Source organism: Lemur catta, chromosome 7, assembly GCF_020740605.2.
Source record: "Lemur catta isolate mLemCat1 chromosome 7, mLemCat1.pri, whole genome shotgun sequence".
Classification (NCBI taxonomy): domain Eukaryota; kingdom Metazoa; phylum Chordata; class Mammalia; order Primates; family Lemuridae; genus Lemur; species Lemur catta.
Genome location: NC_059134.1, coordinates 49,485,256 through 49,509,338, shown reverse-complemented (window position 1 = coordinate 49,509,338; position 24,083 = coordinate 49,485,256). Strand labels below are relative to the sequence as shown.

The 24,083-nt window shown below is 39.4% G+C and overlaps 1 protein-coding gene across 14 annotated transcripts in view; it reads right to left on the bottom strand.

Annotated features, from left to right (window-relative positions):
* DLG2 (discs large MAGUK scaffold protein 2) overlaps window positions 1-24,083 on the bottom strand; it is a 1,739,579-nt gene that overhangs the window by 53,034 nt on the left and 1,662,462 nt on the right. For all 14 annotated transcript variants that reach the window (XM_045557224.1, XM_045557232.1, XM_045557228.1 and 11 more), the window contains 2 exons: window positions 18,378-18,554; window positions 10,345-10,420 (listed from right to left, as the gene is read on the bottom strand). In XM_045557224.1, coding sequence (XP_045413180.1) covers window positions 10,345-10,420; window positions 18,378-18,554 — 253 coding nt within the window. The remainder of the gene's footprint in view (window positions 1-10,344; window positions 10,421-18,377; window positions 18,555-24,083) is intronic.

The following is a 24,083-nucleotide window of genomic DNA, read 5'->3' as shown; positions in this document are numbered from 1 at the left end:
CTTTGAGATAGTAAAAAACTTTTGCAAAGGGAAACCTGCAAACTTAAAGGTGTGACTCTAGGCCTTTTACCACAGAATCAGGTTAAAGGAAGCCCTGTAGTGAATCAGAATTTATTCATGAATAATTCCCAAAGGAGAAATGGGACTGAGTCAAACTTTCTGAATAATACTTAACATCTTAAATTAATAGTGAGAAGAAAATTTAACAAAAGCTTGGTGTTCTCATCTGATGAAACTATACTTGTTATTTATATGACCACATATTATATATCTCCTATTTATATTACTTTAGTCCTAGCATCACAATTTGAATGGATAGAATTAGCTATGTTAATAACATCCAGAATTAGTTGATACATAAAAATGCTTTAAAGAATCAATTATTCTATTTTGCTTGCAGAATAATAATATGTCATTGTGCAGGGCCCAGCTCTGCCACTTACTAGCTATAAAAGCTTGGGTAATTTTTTTATCCTTTTTGAACTTCAGTTTTCTCATCTGCAAAATGGCATATTCATAACACTTACCTCACAGGGTTATCGTTAGGAGCAAATGAGCAATGCCTATAAAAACAACCTGTAAGGCAATCTACAGACGTTCAGAATAACTAATATCCTGAATAAAATGCACAATTTCTCTAAAGCAATAAGCACTGATCCAGGGTGTTACTCTGGGATTTCCTAGAGGTAGTTACAAAAGATGGCAGAGAATTCAGAAACCATCCAGATTTGCAGCCAATGGCGAGGCAGGGGTGGGGGACTGATATCAGTCCTGCTGTCCGCAAGAATCAGCAGGTGGTGAGTTCTCTTCCCAACCACAAAGTCAGCAAGCACCTGGTTGAAAACATCTTTTATGCAAGTGAGTGCAGGGCAAAGTTGTGACAACTCTCCTTTCCTGTCTGTGCAAAAGAAGATTTGCAACTAAGAAATAGAGTACTATTAGGAAATTGCTCATTCTAGCCTTAGAAAGGCTTTCCTCCTTATAAAGGGGGAAAACTTAAGATGCGTGTGCAGGTAGATAGGGGTGGGCAAGAGATAGACTAATATTTCTAAGTACTCTATATATTATCTCTTTTAAGATGGTTCTCATATTTACATAGGAGATAATTGAGGCTTAGATATGTTATGATAACTCTGACAGAAGTTGGTGATTCTGACACTTTCCACCATGCCTATATATCTCAAATTTTAGCATCCTAATGAAATCTCTGGGGAGCTAATTAAAATGTAGCTTTCCTGCTCCCATCCCCAGAGAGTCTGATTCCACAGGACTGGCGTTGAGCCTGGCCATCTACATTTTTATTAAGATCGTCAGCTGATTCTGATGTAGGTGCTCACAGGCTACGAATTTTTCTCCCCCACTAAATATTTTCTGTTTTTTTCTCTCCTCTCCGTAGCTACTCCATGGTCCTAGGCCAAGCCTTCTCAATGGCTCACCAGCAATACTAAAATGGACTTCTGCCCTCTAGGGGTGCCTCCCTTTGGAAATTTATTCCACACTGCAGCAAAGCGATCTGCTAAAACTCTAACCTACCCTCTACTAAAATCCTCCAAAGGCTTTCCACTGTCCTCAAGACCAAGGCCCTTCGTGATCTGGCTCCTGACTTTCCCTCTGCCCTGTCATCTCCTGATACTTGAAGCTTGGTACTTAATAACATTAAGCTTCTTTGGCTTCCCTGAGCACACTGCACTGTTTCCTGTCTTACGTGCTATCAACATCTGTCAACCACATTCTTTCCATCCTTTTAAACCTGGTTAGATTGTATTTATCCTTCAAGGCTCATTTTGGCCATTATCTCTTTTAGGGACTTTCCTATGAACTCCAAGAGAGGCTTAAATATTACAGGTTTGAGTTCCAATAGTACCCTGGGCTCGTCTTTCACTCAGCACTTACCAGATTCTATTTGTTATTTGCTAACATGCTTGTCTCCATAGAGTATTGTGTGATTCCTAAAGGCTAGAGTCATGTCTTACTCTTGGTGTTCTTCTATTGACTAAATCAGTACCTGGCACATGGTATGGCCTCCACAAATGGCTGTTAAATGGACAAGCTTAAAAAAACTGAAAATTGAAAATATTAGAAAGGATGAGAACAAAATGCGCAAATGAATTTATGAGGTTTCAATTTATTATATTCTTTCCAACATTAGTTAAATGAAAGCTTTAGCTTAACTAGGCAATGAAAATAACATTGGATTTCAACGATATTTTTTCACATTTCACAGCTTTTTCATTTTTATTTCCTCCTGGGGATGAGGTTGACCAAACACATTCAAGTATCAACATATACAATTAAAAAGAGATTTTAAAATTTAATTAAGCTGGAGAAGAGAGAAAGAACTATACAAACTAAAATATACTGCAAAACATGAATGTGTGTGTGTTTGTACAGTGGACAGATTTTGTCCATCATAAATCACACTAAATTTGGTATACAAGGTTGCAGATTAGCGTGGTAGTTTTAGCAGCAGTAGTTTTTTGGACCTAGAAAAGAGATGATGACTGAGAAATGCATATGCATAAATATATAGGGAACATGATTTATTCCTCATGCCATTCCACAGACTGGCAGTTTCCTCATTAGTAACTTGACAAATAGACTATGAGGAATATGTGAAATAATATGTATTAGTTCATTCAAAAGTGTTCATTGAATTCCACTGGCTTTCAGGATTTAGATAGGACCCTCATTACATGTATTAAAGACAGAAACTTGATTGGGAGCCCCTCTGAGAACGATCTGCAGAAACACCATTAGCACTTCCTCATCAGAGAATTATCCGTGTGCTGCTCAGGTGGTTCTCATGTCTGTGGTAGCTCAAAGTTTGGACAAATGTGATTATCACATTCAAAAGAAAATATAATGCGTTAAAAGCTCTCCCCAGGCTGGGCTACTGATGCTGGAGAATTCCCTGGACATATCTCTATCTTTGTTTTTTATGTAAAAATGTAAATCTGGTTCAAACCGCTCTGCAGGCAGTATAGGGAAAGAATGAGAGGGGAAAGATGAATCAGGAACACCAGTTAGGAAGCCGTTAGGGGGCCTGGAATAGGGAAGAGACAACAGAGACACTGAGGAGGAACCTTTTCTGAGTTTATGAACTTTGAGGGCAAAGCCCATCTCCTTGATGCCCTGTGGAGGAGGGCAGAATGGCTTTCCTTCCACCCCTCCTCAGTGACTCTCTGGGTCACCTCTGGACATTTGCTCTCTTCTCTTGGCTCTGGCCATCCCAAGACTGATCCAATAAGGAGCTTTCTTTTGAGAGTTGTAAAAACTCAAAATGTCACTTTGAAGCTATTACAAAATCAATCCCATAACTCACCCACGTGAAGCAAATATAATTCCCATCTTGCTAACGAAACACTGTCAAATCGATTTTTTGATAAATGACCCAGTGGCAGGCTCTGCTACCAGCTCTCTGTGTGTCCCTGAGAAATAATTCTCAGTTTCTTCATCTGTAAATGACATAGTAAGAGTCAATGGCCATATGGAAAGTTCCCAGAATCTATGAAGTAGAACTGAGATTTCTCCATCCCAGCTGCAGTTTGGTTCAGGGAGATTGCTCTCACCCTATCACTGCAGCCTCTGCCCCGGCCCTCTCTCACAATCAACATCTCCTCCTAAAGGGAGTTCAAGGCTCTGGAAAAGGAAATAGAATATTATTAGGAACCATTTGGATAGATGTCTAAGGATGATAGTTCTCTCTAGTCTCTTTAGGAAGTTTCCTATTTTGTTTTTTTATTACCACTGTTTTGAGTTCAGATTTTCAGAATCTTACACCCAAATTACTGTAACAGCTTTCTCAAAGGTCTCTCAGTATCAGTCTCTCCCTTTTCTAACCTTTCCTTCCCACAGTTGCCAGACCGATTTCTTAGAAGTCCACTTCTGAGCATTTACTTCCCTTTGCTCTAAGAAGGACGCATTGAGTAGCCAGTATGTGTCCAGTGGACACCATGCTAGGTGCTGGGAGCACAGAGATGAGTAGATTTGGATCTTTGCCCAGGAGGACCTCACAGTGCAGTGACGTATGGGCAACGATTCAGGTACATTCAGGCTGTGAGCCCAGAGAAAATCACTAGGCCTGATTTGGTCACAGCCCTTAAAATTCTTCATTGCCTACAGGTTAAAGTATAAGTTTCCTGGATAATTTAAGATATGAGAACTGACTTGAGTCTAACTTTCTAGTTCTGAGTCCTTTTATTCTCCTTGTAATGAAAGTGAGCCATGCTTTACTTCCTACCTATCCTGTGTCTTACTCTTACCTCTAGCCCCTAGCTTGCAAATTTCACTAATCCTTCAAGGCCCTCCAATTCAAATTTCCTCAGCTTCCAAGCCAGCATGTCGTTTTCTGAACTGAAAGCAAGTTCTCTGTCCTTTTTCTTTGGTATTGATCACTTCCTTACCATAGGGACTCATTCTCTTCCCCCAGAATACCTGCTTCTTCATCTTTACAATTCCACATTGCCTATCAAACTGCCTTGTACTGGCATCTAATAAAAATATATTAAATGACTAAATAAACATGTTTACCAAGACTCGTCTCCTCATTTTATTCTAGCAGGCCACAGTAGAGAAAGCGTGTAGCCCTGAGCTCACTTCAGAAATGTTCTCATCCAGAAAGATGTATATCATTGGGGGAAAACAGCTTCCCTTTCAGGATTTAAGTTTATGTCCAAATTAGTTTTCTTTTTTTTTTTTTGTGAGACAGAGGCTCACTCTGTTGCCCGGGCTAGAGTGCCGTGGCATCAGCCTAGCTCACAGCAACCTCAAACTCCTGGGCTCAAGCAATCCTCCTGCCTCAGCCTCCCGAGAGTAGCTGGGACTACAGGCATGTGCCACCAGGTCTGGCTAACTTTTTCTATATATTTTTAGTTGTCCAGCTAATTTCTTTCTATTTTTAGTAGAGACAGGGTCTCACTCTTGCTCAGGCTGGTCTTGAACTCCTGACCTTGAACAATCCTCCCGCCTCGGCCTCCCAGAGTGGTAGGATTACAGGCATGAGCCACCGCACCTGGCCCCAAATTAGATTTTGACAAATATAACCACAATTCAATTTACTTCTTCATTTTTCTTAAATTGCATAAGTGTGACATGGTCTCAATGAAGACAAAAGCATGCTGTAGTAAAAACATTATGGACTTTGGAATCAGTCAGACGTGCATTCAGATTTCTTCACTCCTCTAAGCCTCAGTTTCTTCAAGTCTATAAAGAGGGAATAAATGATTTCTTTTGAAGTCTTGTTGTGGTAATTAGAGATATATGTAAACTGCCTAGGTGTTTACAATTATTATTCCTACTACTTGAAATAACAACTATCGTCGCTATCATGTCCCAGCCTGAGGATAAACAGAATTAGTTAGTTATGCCTGAAAGGACTTATAATGTGAAGGATACTTATACACTGCTGACATATAGTAAGGATATTGATAGCTCTCTCACATCCTCTCCTACATATATTTCCCTTTCTTAAATTATAGGGACTTAAAAACAAAAAGAAAACAAAGTTTAGCACAAATCACTAAATAGTCATTGATTTTTGATGCAGAACAGCTTGATTCTGAAGATTATACAATTTCCTGAACCTGTCAGTAAGTAATAGAATGGCTAGTTAATGATGAAATTGATGGAAAAAAGTTAGAAAGACAATAAATGAAATTAAGGGGTGATTAGGTTTTCACCAGAGTCTGGTTTGAATAGAGACTCATTAGGAACTTAATGGACATTCCCAGGAGAGCTTGGCTGCATTGAGATCTGGAAAACTGAGACGGGTCTCAAGGAGACTCATCCAAATATCAATAGATGGCTGTTTGGAGTTAAGGGTCTGGGTTGGAATTATCCAGGCTAGTGACACAATAGTCCACTTGTCTTTGCATGTGTAAACACACAGAACGGATAGGAAGCCTGAGCATTTCATTTGTAGCAAATGGGCACTTTCAAATGGAGAGAGCCTCAGATCTCATGTATACTCTCAAAATTCAGTAAGCTCCAAACCTCACAGCCAGGCCTTCCACACAAGCTTTCTGACCTTCCTTGTCTGCCTGTTTGCTACAGGTTCCCCCCACGACCGCCATGCACTGGTGTTCTTGACTCACTTGTCCCTACTCCGACGTGCCTGCAATTTCCATTATCACGTTCATGCATTTTCCTATGTGTACAATAAACCGCTACTCAAACTTCAAGACCTTGTTCAACTGTCACCTATTTGAAGCCTTCTCTCTCACCTATGGCGTAATTAGTATCGCTCTCCTTCCTCTGGGCTCCAACAGAACCAGGTGTAGGGTGAAGTAATGCAAAGGACATTCTGCTGTCAAAATCATCTCAATTTAAACCTGATGCTCACATCTACTAACAGCATGCTCGTAGGCAAGTTAATCTTCCTGACGGTTACTCTCCCGATTTTTAAAATGAAGACTGTTAATTCCCTATATTTATGGGGATCATCAGTGATGTTGTGTTGACAGTTTGCCTGCCTATATTTCTCTTTGTGAGCTCATCGAAATGAGAAATCTTATCTTTTTAATTTTTTTGCTTCATCACAAGGCACCTAGCACAGTGCTCTGCAGCAATCAATGTTGTTTTAATTGATGGATAGTTCTGGAAAAGTAACTGAGGTACTGATAAGCCAATTAAAGTCCAAGCTCTTCTATAAAATGCTCTCTGGTCATTTTCATGGCCGTGAATTGAATTCTTACAGCTTTTATACATACTACTAATAAGGCTCTTGTTACCACCTGCCTTCCCAGATACTAATTGATTCTAAGCTCCTCCAGGGCAGTAACCTTGGCTTTCACTCTGAACTCCTTAGGACGTTTGACAGTGCTCTGTAAATGCTAGCTAATGATAGGGTTATTTAAAACACCCGTTCTTGTTCTCGTTTCAGACAATTTTCCTCCTCATTTTATGCAGACTTTACCACAAGGTCTCAGACACTGAAGCCTCTGCGACAGTGACTTGTGTCTGCCGTCCTTGCCCTTGGCTCAAAGTGAGCAGCATCTCCTGACCCAGCTTTCCTAACTCTCCACATAGTTGGTCTCCCCTTTCTTCACTGCATTTTCTTGCTTCTTAACTGTCTTTGGTTTTTACTTCTGGACAAGTTTTCCATTAATGTAATTCCCCATGAAGATTTGGAAAACTTTGGTTTATTACCAGTTAATGCATGAGTAAAACTCATGGAGAATTACTGATGGGAGTCACCTTAAAAATCAATGAATCTGGGGCAGGGATTATGAATAGAGAACAGTTCCCAATGTTGAGTTAGAGATGACTTAATTGTGGCACTGTTTTTTCTTCTGAGATCCTATATGGCCTCCGAATCCTTTTCAAAATATTACTCCAGTTAGAAACTACCAATCCATCATCAGTTTACAGAGGAGATGAAACTTATCTCTGATATAGTTTAAAGCTTTTATTTTGCTAATAAGGCCCAATGGTGACTTGGGAATGAACTGAAACCAGAACCCACATTAGTGACCCTCTTGATTTTCATTTCAGGGCTTCCCTTGGCACACGAGTACCCCTCTCCTTCAATAGCCAAGTCCTAGAATTTACATTCTATTCATAGCAAAATATTTAATGGTGTTTAACATATGTGATCAAAAAGCATACCAAAAAGACATCTGGCCTCTCATTGATGTTAGAAGCTCTTGGGCAGAAAGGCCTATGTTAAACTTTGTATCCTTCACAGCCCTAGCCCTGTGTCTGGCACATGGTAAATATTCAATAAAAATTCTCATATATATATCCAACTACATATATAAAACAAACAGGAGATCTTTCCTTAAATTCCCACCAGGAATCACTGAAAAATCCTACCCTCTTGTATATTAGTAGTATTTGTTTGAGAGGACTTTGTGCTATGATGTCACATACCCTCACACATTTTTTTTAGAATGTCATATGTTGAAATAAAGTTTTATTTCACTTGAATGTTTTAAGGGAAAATAAATTATTATGTCAATGACTGTGCTGCCCAGTGATACTTCTACTTAAAAATACACAGGCAGTGCTGTGGTTTGGGCCTCAAAAGCCCTGAGAAATGACAGCTTTTTTTCTTCTTGTTTTTCATGGTGCCATCTATTGACCATCACTTGTGGGTCTATGTGGTGCTCATTAGCCACAAATGTTAGGACAGAAAGTGAAAGAAAAGGACATGAATAGAAAGAGAATATGAAGAGAGAAGATGGGGGGAGTTATTTTACAACACAGTGATAAGATGCTAGTGTTATCCCTTCAAAAATAGATTTAAAAAGCTATACACATATAACTAACATCATACTTAAGGTCAGGAGCAAGACAAGGATGGCTGTTTTTGCTATTTCTACCCAATATTGTACTGGAGGTTCTAGTTGGGGCAAACCGGCATGAAAAAGAAATAAAAGTTATTCACACTGGGTGTGGGGCTCGGGGGGAGTAAAACTCTCTCTTTTTGCATGTCCTGATCTTCTATATAGAAAACTTTGAGAAATTCACTAAAAAACTATGGGGTCAGCAAGGTTGTAGGGTATAAGATTGATATAAAAATAATTGTGTTTCTATACATTTACAATGAACAATTCAAAAATGAAATTACGAAGACAATTCACATGGACAAGAATGACAGTGGAACACTACCTTATACCACATATAAAAACTAACTCAAAATGAATCAAACACCTAAATGTAAGAGCTATAACTATAAAACTCTTAGAAGAAAATATGATATAAATCTTCATGACTTTGGATTAGGCAATGGTTTCTTAGATATAACACCAAAAAAAAAAAAGTAACAAAAGAAAAAAACGTATAAATCAGGCTTCACCAAAATTAAAAACATTTGTATATCAAAGGGTACTATCAAGAGAGTAAAAAGACAACCATAAAATGGGAGAAAATATTTTAAAGCATATATCTGACAATGGATGCATAACCTGAATATATAAAGAACTTCTACAATTCAATAATAACAACTCAACAACCAATTTAAAATGGGCAAAGGAACTGAATAGACGGTTCTCCAAATAAGATACACAAATGTCCAATAAGCACATGAAAAGATAGATGTTCTGCATCAATAGTCATTAGAAAATGAAAGTCAAAACCATAATGAGATACTACTTCATACCAACTAAAATGGCTATAATCAGAAAGACATATAATAACAAGTATTGATGAGGATGTGGAGAAACTGGAACCATCATACACTGCCGTGGAAATGTCAAATGGTGCAACCACTTTGGAAAACAGCCTGGCAGTTCTTTAGAATGTTAACCATAGAGTTATATGACCCAACAATTCTACTCCTAGGTATACTCAATGGAAATGAAAACATATGTCCACATAAAAATTTGCACACAAATGTTCACAGTGATGTTATCCATCATAACTTAAAATTGGAAACAACCCAAATGTCCATCAACTGATGAATGAATAAATTAAATGTGATATAATTCACATGATGAAATATTATTTGGCAATAAAAAATAAAATAAAATAAAAAGTACTTTTACATGGTACAAATAGATGCATCGGAAAATATTATATACATGAAAGAGGCAGTCACAAAAACCAAATAGTGTATGATTCCATTTACATGAAATATCCAGAATAGGCAAATGAATAGAGACAGAAAGTAGATTAGTGGTTGCCTGTGGCTGGGTTGGGGGTGGCAGGATGGGGAAATGGGAAGTGACAGCAGTCACTGGACACAGGATTTCTTCATGGAGTGATGAAATGTTCTAAAATCGATTGTGGTGGTAGTTGCGCATCTCTAAATATACTAAAAACCACACTGTATTGTACACTTTAAGTATGTGAATTTTATCTCATAAAGCTGTCATTTTAAAAGATGTACATGTGCACATGTGAGTGAATATTTTAACTTTGGTGATTAAATTTTATCTATTAATTCTCTCCTTTTCTATGTCTGTCACAACAATCCATGTATTCACTTTAATGATCCATGTGTATATTTCTGTGAGCACTGTCTTAGCTTAATGATGTGGAACAGACTAGATATATTTTCTGATGGGAAGATGCTTTTTGTGAAATCCATCTTTTTAGAAGATTAATTTAAAAGAAAAAAATTAAAGAAACAAAAACACCTAATGTGTCTTTTTTCTTCTCCATTGTAATCTTTACATCACCTTCATCAACACATTGTTTCTGCTGCCCACTAGCAGCTTTATCCCCAGTATTGAATATATTTACTATAAATTCATTTAATCAGAAATGACATTATTACATTTATAACAGTGCTCTGCTGTCTGGTAGCTACATAATTTGTTTGCTGCTGAAAACCTAAATGTTAATTATAGTTAAATCCATGGCAACAGAGAGAACTTGATATTTCCATCATTTGGTACCTACCCCTTTTGAATCAATCACTCCAGGTTTGGCATTAAACTTCACTGTCTTCAATCGGGCACGTTCCTTTCTTTCCACCCTAAAGCAAATTGAAAATAAAGAGTCTATCACGTGACAAGGCATATATGATTAAGTTCCTTATTAAGCTAAGAACACCTCTCCCTCCTATCCTGTAGCACAAATAAAATGTCTTCTAAAATATTTCTCTTCCTTTGTTCCATGAAAAATCTTGGTAGAAAGTCTGTTAGCTTTTAACATGTCTCTTGAAATTTCTGTATTACATGTACTGAGAATCACAGTGTTTGGAAGGAACACAGAGGGAGAAAAAACATTATTTGTTATTTAAATGCTTAAATACGTAAATCAAAATCTATTTCAAGAAATCACAGTTCATAAAGATAAACATCTAAAGTGGAGATTAAACAAGTGTTTCCTCTTCTCTCCTCTCCTCGTCTCTCCTTTTCTTCTTTCTTTTTCCTTTCCTTCCCCTTAAGAATACAAGTGTATTTAGTTTCACTTGATAACCAAACATGTTATATATGACCTTGAATTTTTCCTTTTTCTTAATGTCCTTCTCTTTTCATCTCTGCAGATTCATATTTCCCACCACTTCATGCATTTATTAAACAAACACTTACTGAGTGCCTACCATGTATCAAGCAACGAGCTGGGGAATCAACAAAAAAAAAATTCTAAAAGCATGACTGCAATGGGCTCATACCAGTGTGCTCTTGGCAAGAACAGAGACGTAAACAAAGGCTGATAATGATGTACAATAAGACTGTTGATATCAATGTGGGAGCACCTATGTCCCTGGGAGGGTAAAATGGAGGGGTAGAAAGTATTGGGGTGGTCTTCTTGGAGGAAATGTCAATTCATTTGAGACTTGAAGGGTGAAAAATAGCTTGTCAGTAGGAAAAGTTCAGGGGGGATTCCCACAGTAGGAACAACATGTGCCCCCACCCAAGGATATAAGCAAGCTAAAAGATTGCAGGAAGATTCTGGTACAGGATGGGGAGGTGAGGCTAGTGAGGTGGTGGGCCCCCATCCACACTAAGGACTAGGGCTTTTTCCTTGGGGAATCCTCATGAGTTATTAGAGCAGGGAAGTGATAGAATCAGATTTGCATTTTAAATAAATGACCCTAGTGGAGGTGGAAGGTAGACTGGAGGAGGGAAGGAGCTGGAGGAGGCCAGGGCCCATTCAGAAGCTCTTGCCACAATCAGGGCAAGAATGATGAGAAATGATAATGAGATGGAGGAGAGGAAAGAGCTTGAGAAATATCAGGAAAATAAAGTTGGTAGGACTTGTGCCTGCTTGAAGGCTGGGGGTTGAAAAAGAGGAATCTAGATATTTCCCTGATTTTTCTGAGCCTCTTCAGTTAAACATGATCATTCCTTCCTGTAAGCCACGATAGCACTTATTAGTATCTCTATGTCAATATCATCGTTTGATTTCCTTACATTTATTTTTGCATTGCACATACAAGGTTGTATGTTCCTTGAGGGCAAACCCCACATATCACTCAATGATACAGCAATTGATCCTCAATAAATAATTGTTGGACAAAAATAATATTTGTTGCATTGTTTTAATGTGACTTTTTATTTAAATATGGCTAGCTTTAATTTCAAAAATTGGGAAGAAAAAGAGAGAGAGAGACAGAAAGAAACCTGACCTACAGAAACTTAATCGCTTATGAAGTCTAAGCTATTCATAGATCAATAATTAACAGCATATTCCTTTCTAACTGAGAACTCTTTTGTGTTCCCGACTGAAACACAGTGAAGATCGGGGTTTCTATAGTTACAGAATAGAGTTTCAGAATATATTTATTTCAGTGTGAAAGTAGAATATATGAGTGGAAACAGCAATGTGTTCCATCCAGAGTTTCTACTTGCACCTGACACGTGTGAGGAGAGCAAGAAAGACTTCAGATGAGATGAGCTGCCTGTGGTAAAATGCTCACTAAGAAAATGCCTGCTCCAAGCTCCACCACCTTTTCTCAATTTTAATGCAAGTGCAAATGGTAATTCATATGCACCTCTTTGGATTCTTCTAAAGCTGTTCTTAGAGCCCTAACTTTATTCTTGTTTTTTTTCATTAACCAGGCTAATCATGGGAACCACTAGTTCATTCAATGATGCCAAAATGACCATGGCATGCAGAGAGTACATGGTTATTGGATCAGGGTGTGCAAATAAATCCTGCCTAAAACCACAGAACTCAAGCAGGTCCCAAACATACACAAGAGTAGGTTGAACTCAGTATTCAACTCTAAGAACAGTTTGGACAGAGCATTCTAATTTGTTTCCCTCTGGTTTCTAAATTTATCCTTTTCTGTTTTCTTAAGAAATATCTCTATTAGGCCAATTTTAGTGGCTCATCCCTTAAATCTTAAAAGTGTTACAAAGAATATTAAGTCAAGACAGATGGATACACAGACAGACACACACAAATATACACACACACCTAATATTTGCTATGGTTTATTATCATTCACTTCAAATAAGTAATAGAAAAGGTAAAATAAAATTTTTTTGAAGTCTTATAGAAGTGAAATGGTTTTGGTTTACTCATGAAGGAAGTTGGAAGGTTTAGCTTCCTATTTGGAAAATTTTACTAGTAATGATAACACAAATGGCAGCTGGAGCTTTAACATATTAATATAATTATTAATAAAACCCCTTCACATTTACATCATCTCATTTGGCCTCCACAATAACCCAGTGATGCAGATATTATCCATCCCATTTTATGGCTGGGGAAGCTGAGACTTGAAGCTTGCCAGGTTAGAAAGTGGCAGAAACAGAGCCTGAATACACATTGTCTAACAGCTAACTTCAGTGTCTGTCCACAGCAACCCAGTCTGGGGAACGACATTCAAGGACCTTCCATGCATACCTTAGCAAATGGGAATTCTCAATAAACATGAGATTTTGGATAGGTCAGCCACCTTTCAAGGCCCATACATATCCTTAAAGTCTGGGCTGAGTGTTTCACAAATGATAACCACCCCCTTTTCCTTGCATCGCCATCTCCTAATTGTCCTAAATTAAATAAATCACAGTCTAATGCAAGTAGATTAACTACTGAGGTGGTATCATATCGTAACAGGCTGACTTCAAAATTCAGAATAAATTTGCTTTTAACACTGAAATCAGCTTGGCTAAATGTCTATATGCAACATTGCATCACACATATTGAATGGGTCTCTCTCCCCATTACAGCAACCACAGTTGTGCTTTCCCATCACAGAGACCTGCGCCCACTGCTTCTTGGGGCTTCTGCAAACCTCCCTCCTTCGTGGCAGTTGTCTGTGGCTTATCTTTTCTTCCTCACCTGCCTCAGGCCCTCCTCTCTCCTATCTCGTTCTGGGATGCATGTGCATAGTTTACAACTGAAATAAGAATTAAGGCTAGGACACAGGGCCCTGTATAATGTGGTGTTTTTTCCCTTGGGCACCAGAAGCTCAAAATCTGAGAAAAGGAAAACAGCCATAATTTGAATGGACTGTAAGTAACAGAAGCTGTGCTAAGCACTTCACCTGTATTATCTATAATCCAGGGTTTAATTTGGAGCTGGGAACATAGTAGGTGCTTAATGAATCTTTGTTGAATGAATGAATGAACTCTCAAGGAAGCTACTACATCCTGACCTACATGTGAAAAGGTCAGAGAGTTGAAGTGACTTGCTGAAGAACAAATGTTTCCTATAAAAAGTTGTTTACCATTTTATAACTTTTTCTCTTGGTGAGAACCTAGGTAAAAGTTTACTATCACTTTCTCTAATTGTTTTACTGAATAAAACTCCTTTGGCAGAAATAAATATTAAGGTCGAAAGGCCTTGACCTAAAGAAACGGTGAACTACCTGCATAGACAGACCGAATCACAATGAGAACAACTGCCTTACTTTCCCTCTCACACTCAGACTCCAACAATTAATTAGATTGTTTAAGCAGAAATAATTCTCCCCACCCAAGTCTTGTCACTGACCAAAATACTGAAAACATAAACTGGATGGCAAAATTTGAGCAATCAATTCTGACACCTTGCATCTCCAGAGAACACCAAATGGTCATGCTTTATTTAACGAGCCCAACTGTCTCCCTCTCCCTCTCCCCCATCTCCCATCTGGTATTTTCTGGTTCCAGCCAAACACATAATGGGGTCAGGCTTGGAGCACTGGACAGTGGGAACATCATTTGTCACTGGGAGTTCCTTTGCCTGTGCTCCACAGGCCCCGTGGGGAGGAGAATTGAAATGCCATCCGCATTAGTGGCCACAGGCTTGCTGTGAAGGTTAGGTGAGTAAACTCTTATGTAACGCCAGTCACAAGCTGCCATCTGAGAGCCCAGGTGACCAGTCACTGTGGAGCAATGAATCGAGACTTGGATTCATTCAATCTCTTAGGATGTCAGGTTTCATGTTGGTAAAATCAGAATAGTAACATAGACTTCAAAAAATGACGGTGAATGTTAAATGGGCTAATACAAGAAAATTGTTTAACAGTGTCTGATGTACAGTAAGAACTTAGTGCACAGTAGGCTGCTGCTGAGATGATTATGATAATGCTGTCCGTGATGTTACTTGTCATCACTAGTCCCAATTTCCTTACCTGTAAAAGGAGGTAATACAGTACCCTTCTTCAGGTGCTCACTGCCAAGGTTAGTCCCTCCCTGCCAATCCAGAGGCATGGACTTCTCTCTTTCTCTATGAGGAGACTCCCAAATGTGGGCCACCAGACTTGAGAGCTGTAGGGCTGAGAACAGCCCCAAACCTTTGCAGTTGCTCACAGAGGCATCGGAAAGGCATGTGTTCAAATCCTGGCTTAGCCCCCTACTGCCAGTGTGATTTATAATTCTCTGACTCTCCATTTCCTTATTGGCAAGTGCTTCTGGTGTGGTAGAAAGCCATCTGGTCTTGCCACCAGAAAGACTGGGGTTTGGCCAGAGGCTGGCTGTGCATCCTTGGATAAGTTACTTGACTTCTCTGACTCTCAGTTTCCTTATGAGATTTTTGTGAAGATTCCATTAAAATTATGTATTTGAAAGCACCTGGCATGATATGTGGTCAGTGCAATCAATCATCAGATGGAATTCATCCTCTGTCTGCTGCCCTTTCACTTCCCCTGGTGCCTTTACAATATAGCTCTCATTGCCCTATTCAGAGTGGCTGTGGCATAGTTACATGCTGGTCCCACAAATCATGGGCACCAGGCAGTGACTCTATAACAGCACCTGGCACACAGATGCTGCCCAAGCAACACTTGCTGAATTGAATTTTGTCAGCTCTTATTTTGGTACCTTTGGGAGGCAGGATTCCATGTGAGTTAAGAGAAATTCCATAGCCTGGATTCAAATCCTGGTTTTGCCATTTACTAGATGGGCAATTTCAGGCAAATTAATTACCTCTCTGTGCCTCAACGTCTTCATTTGTAAAATGGTAATAATAATAGCATCTCACTCATAGGGTTGTAATGAGGTTTAAATAACTTAATAATTGTAAAGGGTTTAAAACAGTTTCTAGCATGCTATGGGAATGTTTTGTTAAGTAAAATTTATTCACCATGTTATAAAAAAGGAGGGGGAAGGTGATAATATTCATACTCTTCATCTTATGGTTTCATTGGGATGATTAAATGGAATCATCAGTACAGAAACATTTTTGTAAAGGGTAAAGTCATACAATGATAGTATCCATTATGAGACTTAAAATTTTTCCAGATCTGTTCTGCTAAACTATACTCAGGAGATGAGCTAGAAAAGAATTAGGGATTGAAGAATAACACCAATCTAATAAATTTGTGTAGATTTTAAATTGCATTAAAATAAGTACATGAGGACTCTTTTTGAGGTAAGATTATCGATGATTTTTATTTTCCTTATACTTTCCTAAATTTTCCTACTCTTCTACAATGAAAGATGTTATTCTTATAAATACTTAAAACATTAAAAGTAACCTTTCTGGAAATAATTAAAATTCTAAAAAGAAAATCTGGCAGAAATTCATGTAGAGCTACAAATTATATATATATTTGGGAGGTGAGGCTACTGTACTCCTTCATAAAATAGAATGTAAATAAATATTAATATTGCAGTCACTAAACAAACTTCTTTCCCAGGCCAGCTATAATGTAGTCACTAAGATGGTTTTCATGCAAGGTAGGAGAGAAACAGCTAATTCAAGAATGATCACCAGCAGGTGGAAAATTATTTTTGGAGGAATAGTTCTGAGAACGTTCCTTAGGGAGAAATGATGAGCAATTGAACAAATGAATGGCTATTGACAAGAGTGGTTAGAATCACAGAACCTCAGGGTTGGAAAGGGCCTGAAAATCAGACAGTTCTACTCTCCCATCCAAAGTCTGAATTTCTTTTGTATCTTCCCAAGTCGTCCACGCTATCTCTAGGAAACTCCAACTAGTAAAAGGATTTCTTCAAAATGAACTGGAATCTATTCCCACGTAGCTTTCCTTCCTCTGCCTCGTTTTTACCTTTGGGGCCATATTCAACAAGATGGCTCTAGAGAACAGCCCCTCAGACAGCTCTGATTAATTAAGTCAAAGCAAACCAAAATGAGTGTCATCTTGACTTTTTTTTAAAATTTGAAATACGTGGAAATGCAGAAATGTAGCATATAAACAAACTAGTGCTGAGTCAAAGCTCTAAACATACAACCTTTCAGAAAACGCTACCAGCCGTGGTACGGTTAGGAAGCCCAGACAGAGCAATGCCAGGCAATTGTGCAGGAGCCCAGAGGTTTAAAGAGACCCAGAGCCTGCCTGGTGGTGGGAGATCTGAGGGTACAGGCATGGAGGATGGAGAGGCTCCCTGGAGTTTCAGCTTCTTCAATGTGATTCCTTCCTGCTGAAGGTACGAGAGCTGAAGAGCAGTGGGTCTGACACCCTCCCGACCACGCTCTGCCCCAGGCGGTGTGGTCACAGGCTTAGACATATGGGAACCAGTTTTCTCAGGGACACAAATGTCCCACCAGAGTTATTCTGGGGTTTCACTGACATCTTCCCACTACGGTTTGTACTAGCTCAATCACTGTGTCACTTGGATACTTGGCTTTTCTGCGGATTTTTATAAGGCATTTTGGCTGTTTGGATATGAGAATGACAGCCCTTTGAGAAACCTGCAGCTTGAGCAAAGTTGGTGACTGCTTTGAATAAACATTATTCCTAATTGATTTTGTACCATATCTATTTTCTAGAATATATCCGATTTCTGCTTCTTGAACAGCATCTTGGTCCCAAAAAAATATTCATGGGAAGGAAAGTTCCTCTCTGGTGATGATTAGAAGCTGCTGGGACCTACGATGGAGTTGGCTGTTCTTAAGGATATTTCTGCTTTTCAAAAGCAGAGCTGCAGAAATACTTGAATGAGAAAGAGCATGATACTCTAGACTTAGGAAAGACATACAGAACAAAATATCTGAGTGACTACTGGGAATTGTGGGGCGGGAAACAAGAGTAACTGAAGCAGTAAAAACCATTGTAAATCCAGTCTTTAGACCTCACCAGATGTTTGACAGCTTATATCCTAAGCATCTGAATTTAAGATGGGGGTTTTCAGGTTTTTTTTTCCATCAATATTTGGACATATTGCATAGCAGAGACCTTAGCCTAGTAAGTAGCCTACTTTATTTGGCTTTCGCGTGGACTTTCTATAAAACTCATTGCTAAATGTTGAACCTCTGGGACAAACGTACTGAGTTTGTAAGTCAGGACATATAGGCTGTTAAGATAATCTTGCACATGCAGATGCGGGTTAAAGTTTCAGGAACACAGTGTAAGCATATCCTCTTTCTTATGCCTTGTCACAGTTACCAATTTTGGTAAAACTCTAATGTGAGGAGAATGAGAAATTTTAATTCATGTCATCTGTCACCACTGACAGTTTTCCTGCATATCGACTATCTCACTTGAATAGCTATTTTGTGAACAGTTTCCCCCCACCTTCTTCTTCCCTCATCTCCACTCCCTGGAGAGCTGAGAAGCAAACATCCTAGCATGCAAAAGGCATTCTTACCTCCGCTTGCTGGGGATGACCCCCATCTCCTCACTGTCCCCTTCCAGCGTGACTCTCCTGGCTTGCCACCACTCATCATCAGAGGCGTTGATAACATGGAGAATATCTCCATATTTAAAACTAAGTCCTTGACTTGGCAGCCCACTGTCCTTGCTCTTGTCATAGTCAAACATGGCTCTGGAAGAGAGGACCAAAGAGGACATTGTTAGGAATCTCCAGTAGCACAGATTTAGGATTCATGGTTTCAGATGTTCACTCATCCTTGGAGAATCCATCATCATTTGATACCAACTCCCAGGATGACTCCCTGGATCACAGTGCACATTTCCACAGTTCTGGCCACAAACTGGGGTTAGTTCTTTCTTCTCCTTGGTGGTTACAGGGGCAGCCTATAGAGCCCCAAAACTGAGGTCTGCTTCTTTTCTTGGAGACCATCAGATGTTATAAGGTGATAATAAGAGATGAGAAAGGCAATTTACTACCTAATTGAGATTTTTTTCTCCCACTACAATCAAATTTTAAAAATTACTAAAAAAAAAAAAAAAAGGAAAATAATAAAGAGACTCATGGCTATCTTTCTGAATGAAGCATTTTGTGTTATAAAAATCCTCTCAGATGTCTCAGCCTGTAGAACTCTTTCTTTTATAATGAGTAAAAATGGTAACAACTTAAATGTCCATTCATAGGGAACTGTGATTCTTCTACTCATTTAATATTGGACCATCACTGAAATTGGATGGTTGAAGAGGTTAATGTAATGACCCGAATAAATGCTTAAAACACAATAAATTAAAAAAAACTATGTTTGTGTATGTAGAGATAGGTAAAATTGTATGAACAATGCCACGAATCTTTTTGCCCCCATATAATGCCGAGCCTACCTCAACGTACTTCTCACTCTGAATTATAATTCTTGTTTTTTGTATCATGTTGTCCCTGCTAAAGAGGATTTACTGAGTATTTGTTATGGCAAATGCACTGTGATGTGTATGACTGGTGGCATGAGGGAGTTGGAAGTGGAATCAAAATGATGAACAAGACCTTAGTAACTACATGCTGTCTTAAGGAGGGGACCATTTGTCACAAGTCCTATATTGTCTGCCTCCTGCTGTATCCCCCACTCTCAAAAATCACTGCCACACACATACAGCATATGATTTCCCCGGAGAAGCAGATTTTACCATTGCTCTGCTTATTTCTCTTTGATTTCATTCTAAAAATTTCCTTGGAGTGTAACCACTATGCATATAAAACTAGCAAGATCTGGGAAACAGATTTTTGTAAAGAATCTGTTTCTTTAGATATTTCCACACTGAGGACCAAATGTGGTTTTTTTTTTCTTTTTTCTTTTTTTCCCTACACAAAAAAGTTGCATCTGCTGCCATGGCAACCAAAAAGAGCTGAAGACAGCATCTAGAGCTCTTTAATATGGCAGGAAAAGTTGAATTACTTGCAACACAGTCCCTTCTGCCATTAACTCTGTCTCCGAGAGATGGAATTTGGAGAGCGTTTCCTGGTGCAAACTCCCAGAATGAATGATTCTCACCTCAACCATTTGTATCTTGCTTAGCAAAGGCCCAGACAAAGCCCCAGTCAGGAAAAGTGGCTGGGGGAGGGCAAAGACCCACTCCTGATGGTGTCACTTCTCTGGCTGTGTGATGTGACGCACATAAATTAACATTTCTGAGCCACAGGTTTTTTGATGCAAAACTAGTCTAATAACTACATTCACATGGAGCTACTGTGAGCGTTAATGAAATAACACATATGCAGCTCCCACCCCATAGTAGGTACAGTACAGCAGAGTGTGGTATAGTGGTTGGGAATACAGACTATTGGAACCATGTCCTGGTCCTACCACATCTTATTAGTTAGATAGCTAGTTACCTGGGCAAGCTACTTAACCTCTCTTAGGCTTCGGTTTCCTCATATACAACATAGTGATGACGATGACAATGATGACAACAGTAGCTCCATTATGGAGTTGTTGTACTGGGTGAAATATTACATAAGTTAATATATGCAAAGCATGTACTGCAGTGCCTGGCCCACAGCGACAAACGGTAAATATAACTGTTGTTGTTGTTGTTGTTATCACCCGTTTCCCTTTTGTGCATACTATTAACAATAAAAATCCTTTCTATAGATTCTCTACTTTGTGCAAAAAAAGAGTTAACATAGAAGGCCTGACACTGCTATCCTAAAAAAGGCCCACTTACAAGGGTGGTCCTTGTCTGACATCTGGGAACTCAGATTTTTGGAAGGTTCCCACCATTTTCTCATAAGAATGGCTCACTGTGCCTGAACTCTTTGTACAAACAATATCATTTATGCTAAACACCTGCTCTCCTTTCGGGAGTCTGGAATTGTGGTATATGCCAGGCAGAGGGTGCCTACACACCCAGCCCTCAATATAATACCTGCACATTGGATCTCTAATGAGCTTCCCTGGTAGATAGCATTTCATACCTGTTGGCATAATTTGTTGCTGGAAGAATTGGGCACTTCCTGTGTGACTCCACTGAGACAGAACTCGTGGAATCTTGCATCTAATTTCCTCCAGACTCTGCCCCATGTTCCTTTCCCTTAGCTGACATTGCTTTGTGTCCTTGTGCAGTAATAAGTCACAGTCATGAGCATGACTATGCTGAGTCCTGTGAATCCTCCTAATGAATCATCAATCCTGTGAGTTGTCTTGGGGAACCCCAACACACACTCTAGAGATTGCAAAGCATTTTCACATGTTACCTTATTTGTGACTCAATCAATTGCTGCAAATAAGGTATGATAGACATAGTGCCATCACTGTTTTACAGATGAGGGACATAGCTAGTGAGGCCCTCTGATTAACCCCAGGATATATAGCTCAGTGGCAGTAACAAAGGACTAGGATTGAGTCTCCAGATCCAAGTTCTAGTTCTGTGCTCTTCACCTTGCCTCCCTCCCCCATTCAACCTAGGAGTGATGGTGGTGGTGATGAGGGGTTAAAGATGACAACCACAATGGCTCCCACTACTTATGCTTTCGTTAGGTGGCCTGGAACCTTGTAGTCATGGTCTTATTTGACATCATAACAACTCTAAAGGTAAAAACTAATATCCCCATTTTATAGACGTGAGAAGGAGGCTCAGGAAGTTGTGGGGCCTGCCCCAGGTAACCCAAATATGCGTGGTAGAGACTGAGTATGAAATGAGGTCTTTATGACTCCAAAATCCACTTTCTTGGCCATTTCATTATGTGAATCAATTTCCCAGGCTGCTGCCTCTGGCCATGTGGCCATGCTCACAAGATAGCAGTACCAAAGACTTTTAATCTTCCCTTCAGGGGTGATCAACTCTTCTTCCCTTAGTCCCTGAAGCTCCCTTACTGCTTAGTCCCTACCCCAGTATTTCTTATCCCCAAAAGTCCTCGAACTGCTGGCTTGCCTCCAGGTTCCTTCTTGATATAAAGTGAAAGTAGAGAAGCCATCAGGAAGGCTGGAGAATGGAAGTCAAGAAGGGAGGCTCTAGGGCCAGACTGCCCAGGTTTGCAACTTTTTAACTGTGCTGTCTTGAAAAAGTTACTTAACATCTCTGGTCCTCAAATTTTCTTAACTATAAAATCGGCATAATAATAGCACTACTTACCTCAAAGTGTTATGGTGAGGATTAAATGAAATAATATATGTAAAGTATTACAGCACCGCCTGGCACTAGGTGAAGGCTTAATAAATGTTAGATATTATTACTATTACAATTGTTATTCCGAAAAATGTGCTAGGTTTTGAATCATGGGATTTGTGTCCCAATTGTGCCACTTAGTAGCTGTTTTTTGGATGGCCTGTAAAGACACCTAAAATAACTTTGTATTCTCAGGACCCAGTATGGTGCTGGACACAAAGTAGATAGATCGTCAATACAGTCTGTGGAGATGTTTTAGATGGCTTTTAAAAACCCTTCTTCTTTGAAGTCTCAGTATCCCCATTTGTAAGGAGGTGGGTAGAGGCTGTTCCTGGAGGTCCCAACCAGGTCAGACATCCAGTCTATTGTGTTCCATTCTATTCTCAAAAGTCCCTGAGGGGAACTGTCCCACTCCTGCCTTTAGCAGTAGATGTCCTTGTCGAGGAGCTCAGAAAGATGCTCTTTCCATGAGCTCAATTTATCTTGGACAATCTGCCCCTCTAGGATTAAATGATTCAGACTTGTCAGGTCCCTAAAACCAAGCAGCTGACACGTTTCAGCAGCTTCTGGCTCCTTTGGATATTAATGGATCATCATGTCTGAGAAAAATGCAACAGTGGCCCATCACCTAATTCAACAAGCCATAAGCTGTTTTTAATTTGCTTTGTGTGCTAATTCATCATAGCAACTTTTATAAAATGCCATTAAGACTCACACTTTCCACCCAGGGTGCTTTTTAACAAGTCCATTAGACAAGCGGAATTTGATGCAAATAATGTAATGACTCTCCCATTGCTCCTGCCCCTCCTGAATTTCAATGTCTGATGGCCCCTTGCCAACTGGGGAAGTCTAGTAAGGGAAGAGGGAAGCAGTTGCTTATACTCACTGCTGTGTAACATGGTTGTGAGATACCTGGGCACCTTACTAAAATAGTGCTTATTAGGTATTCCACAATGCTCCAGACCTTTTATATTCATTGCCTCACTCAATTTACTGGGTAGGCAAGATAGCATATGAGTTATATGCTAGGTTTCCAAGACAGAAAAGATCTGGGTTTGAGTCCCAATTCTGCCATTACTAGCTATAAATTTGGGGCATGTTCCTTAACCTTTTAGATGACCACTTTACCATAGACAATCATCCCCTCATTTAGGAAACACAGATAATAATGCCATTAACTCAAAAGATTGTTGAGGAGATACAACAGTAGGATGAATTCCACTTTGTTATTATTCCTTTTTTTTTTTTTTCATTTTTTTAAAAATATGGAGACAGGGTCTCACTATGTTGTCCAAGCTGGTCTCAAACTCCTGGGCTCAAGCAATCCTTCCGCCTCACCCTCCTGAATAGACGATATTACAGGCACATGGCACTGTGCTTGGCTTCACTTTGGTATTATTTCTGACAACAATCCTGCCAAGTAAGCATTTTTGGTCTTACAAAGAAAATGAGGCTGGGCGTGGTGGCTCATGCCTGTAATACTAGCACTTTGGGAGGTGGAGGCAGGAGGATTGCTTGAGGTCAGAAGCTTGAGACCAGCCTGAGCACGAGCAAGACCCCGTCTCTACAAAACATGGAAAAATTAGGCACGTGCGGTGGCATGTGCTTGTAGTCCCAGCTAATTGGGAGGCTGAGGCAGGAGGATTGCTTGAGCCCAGGAGTTTAAGGTTGCAGTGAGCTATGATGATGATAACATTGTACTCTAGCCGGGGTGACAGAGCAAGACTCTATCTCCAAACAACAACAACAACAAATGACACTTAAAGAGCTGAAATGGAAAAAAAAAAAAACCTAGTAAATAGCAGAACCAGGATTAAAATATAGATAGATATGTCTGACTCAAAAGCTCATGCTGTTGACCTTAGAATTCTCCTTGAAATTCTTGATAAGGAATGTTGTAGTTGGATCTCACCCTCAAGGATTTCATGATTTAATGATAACACTTATAGTGACACCATAAACTAGACTTAAAGAGAGCAGTTCACTGAGCAGACATTTAGTTCTCACAACTATCCTGCAATGCATATTTTAGCCTTGCAGTACAGAT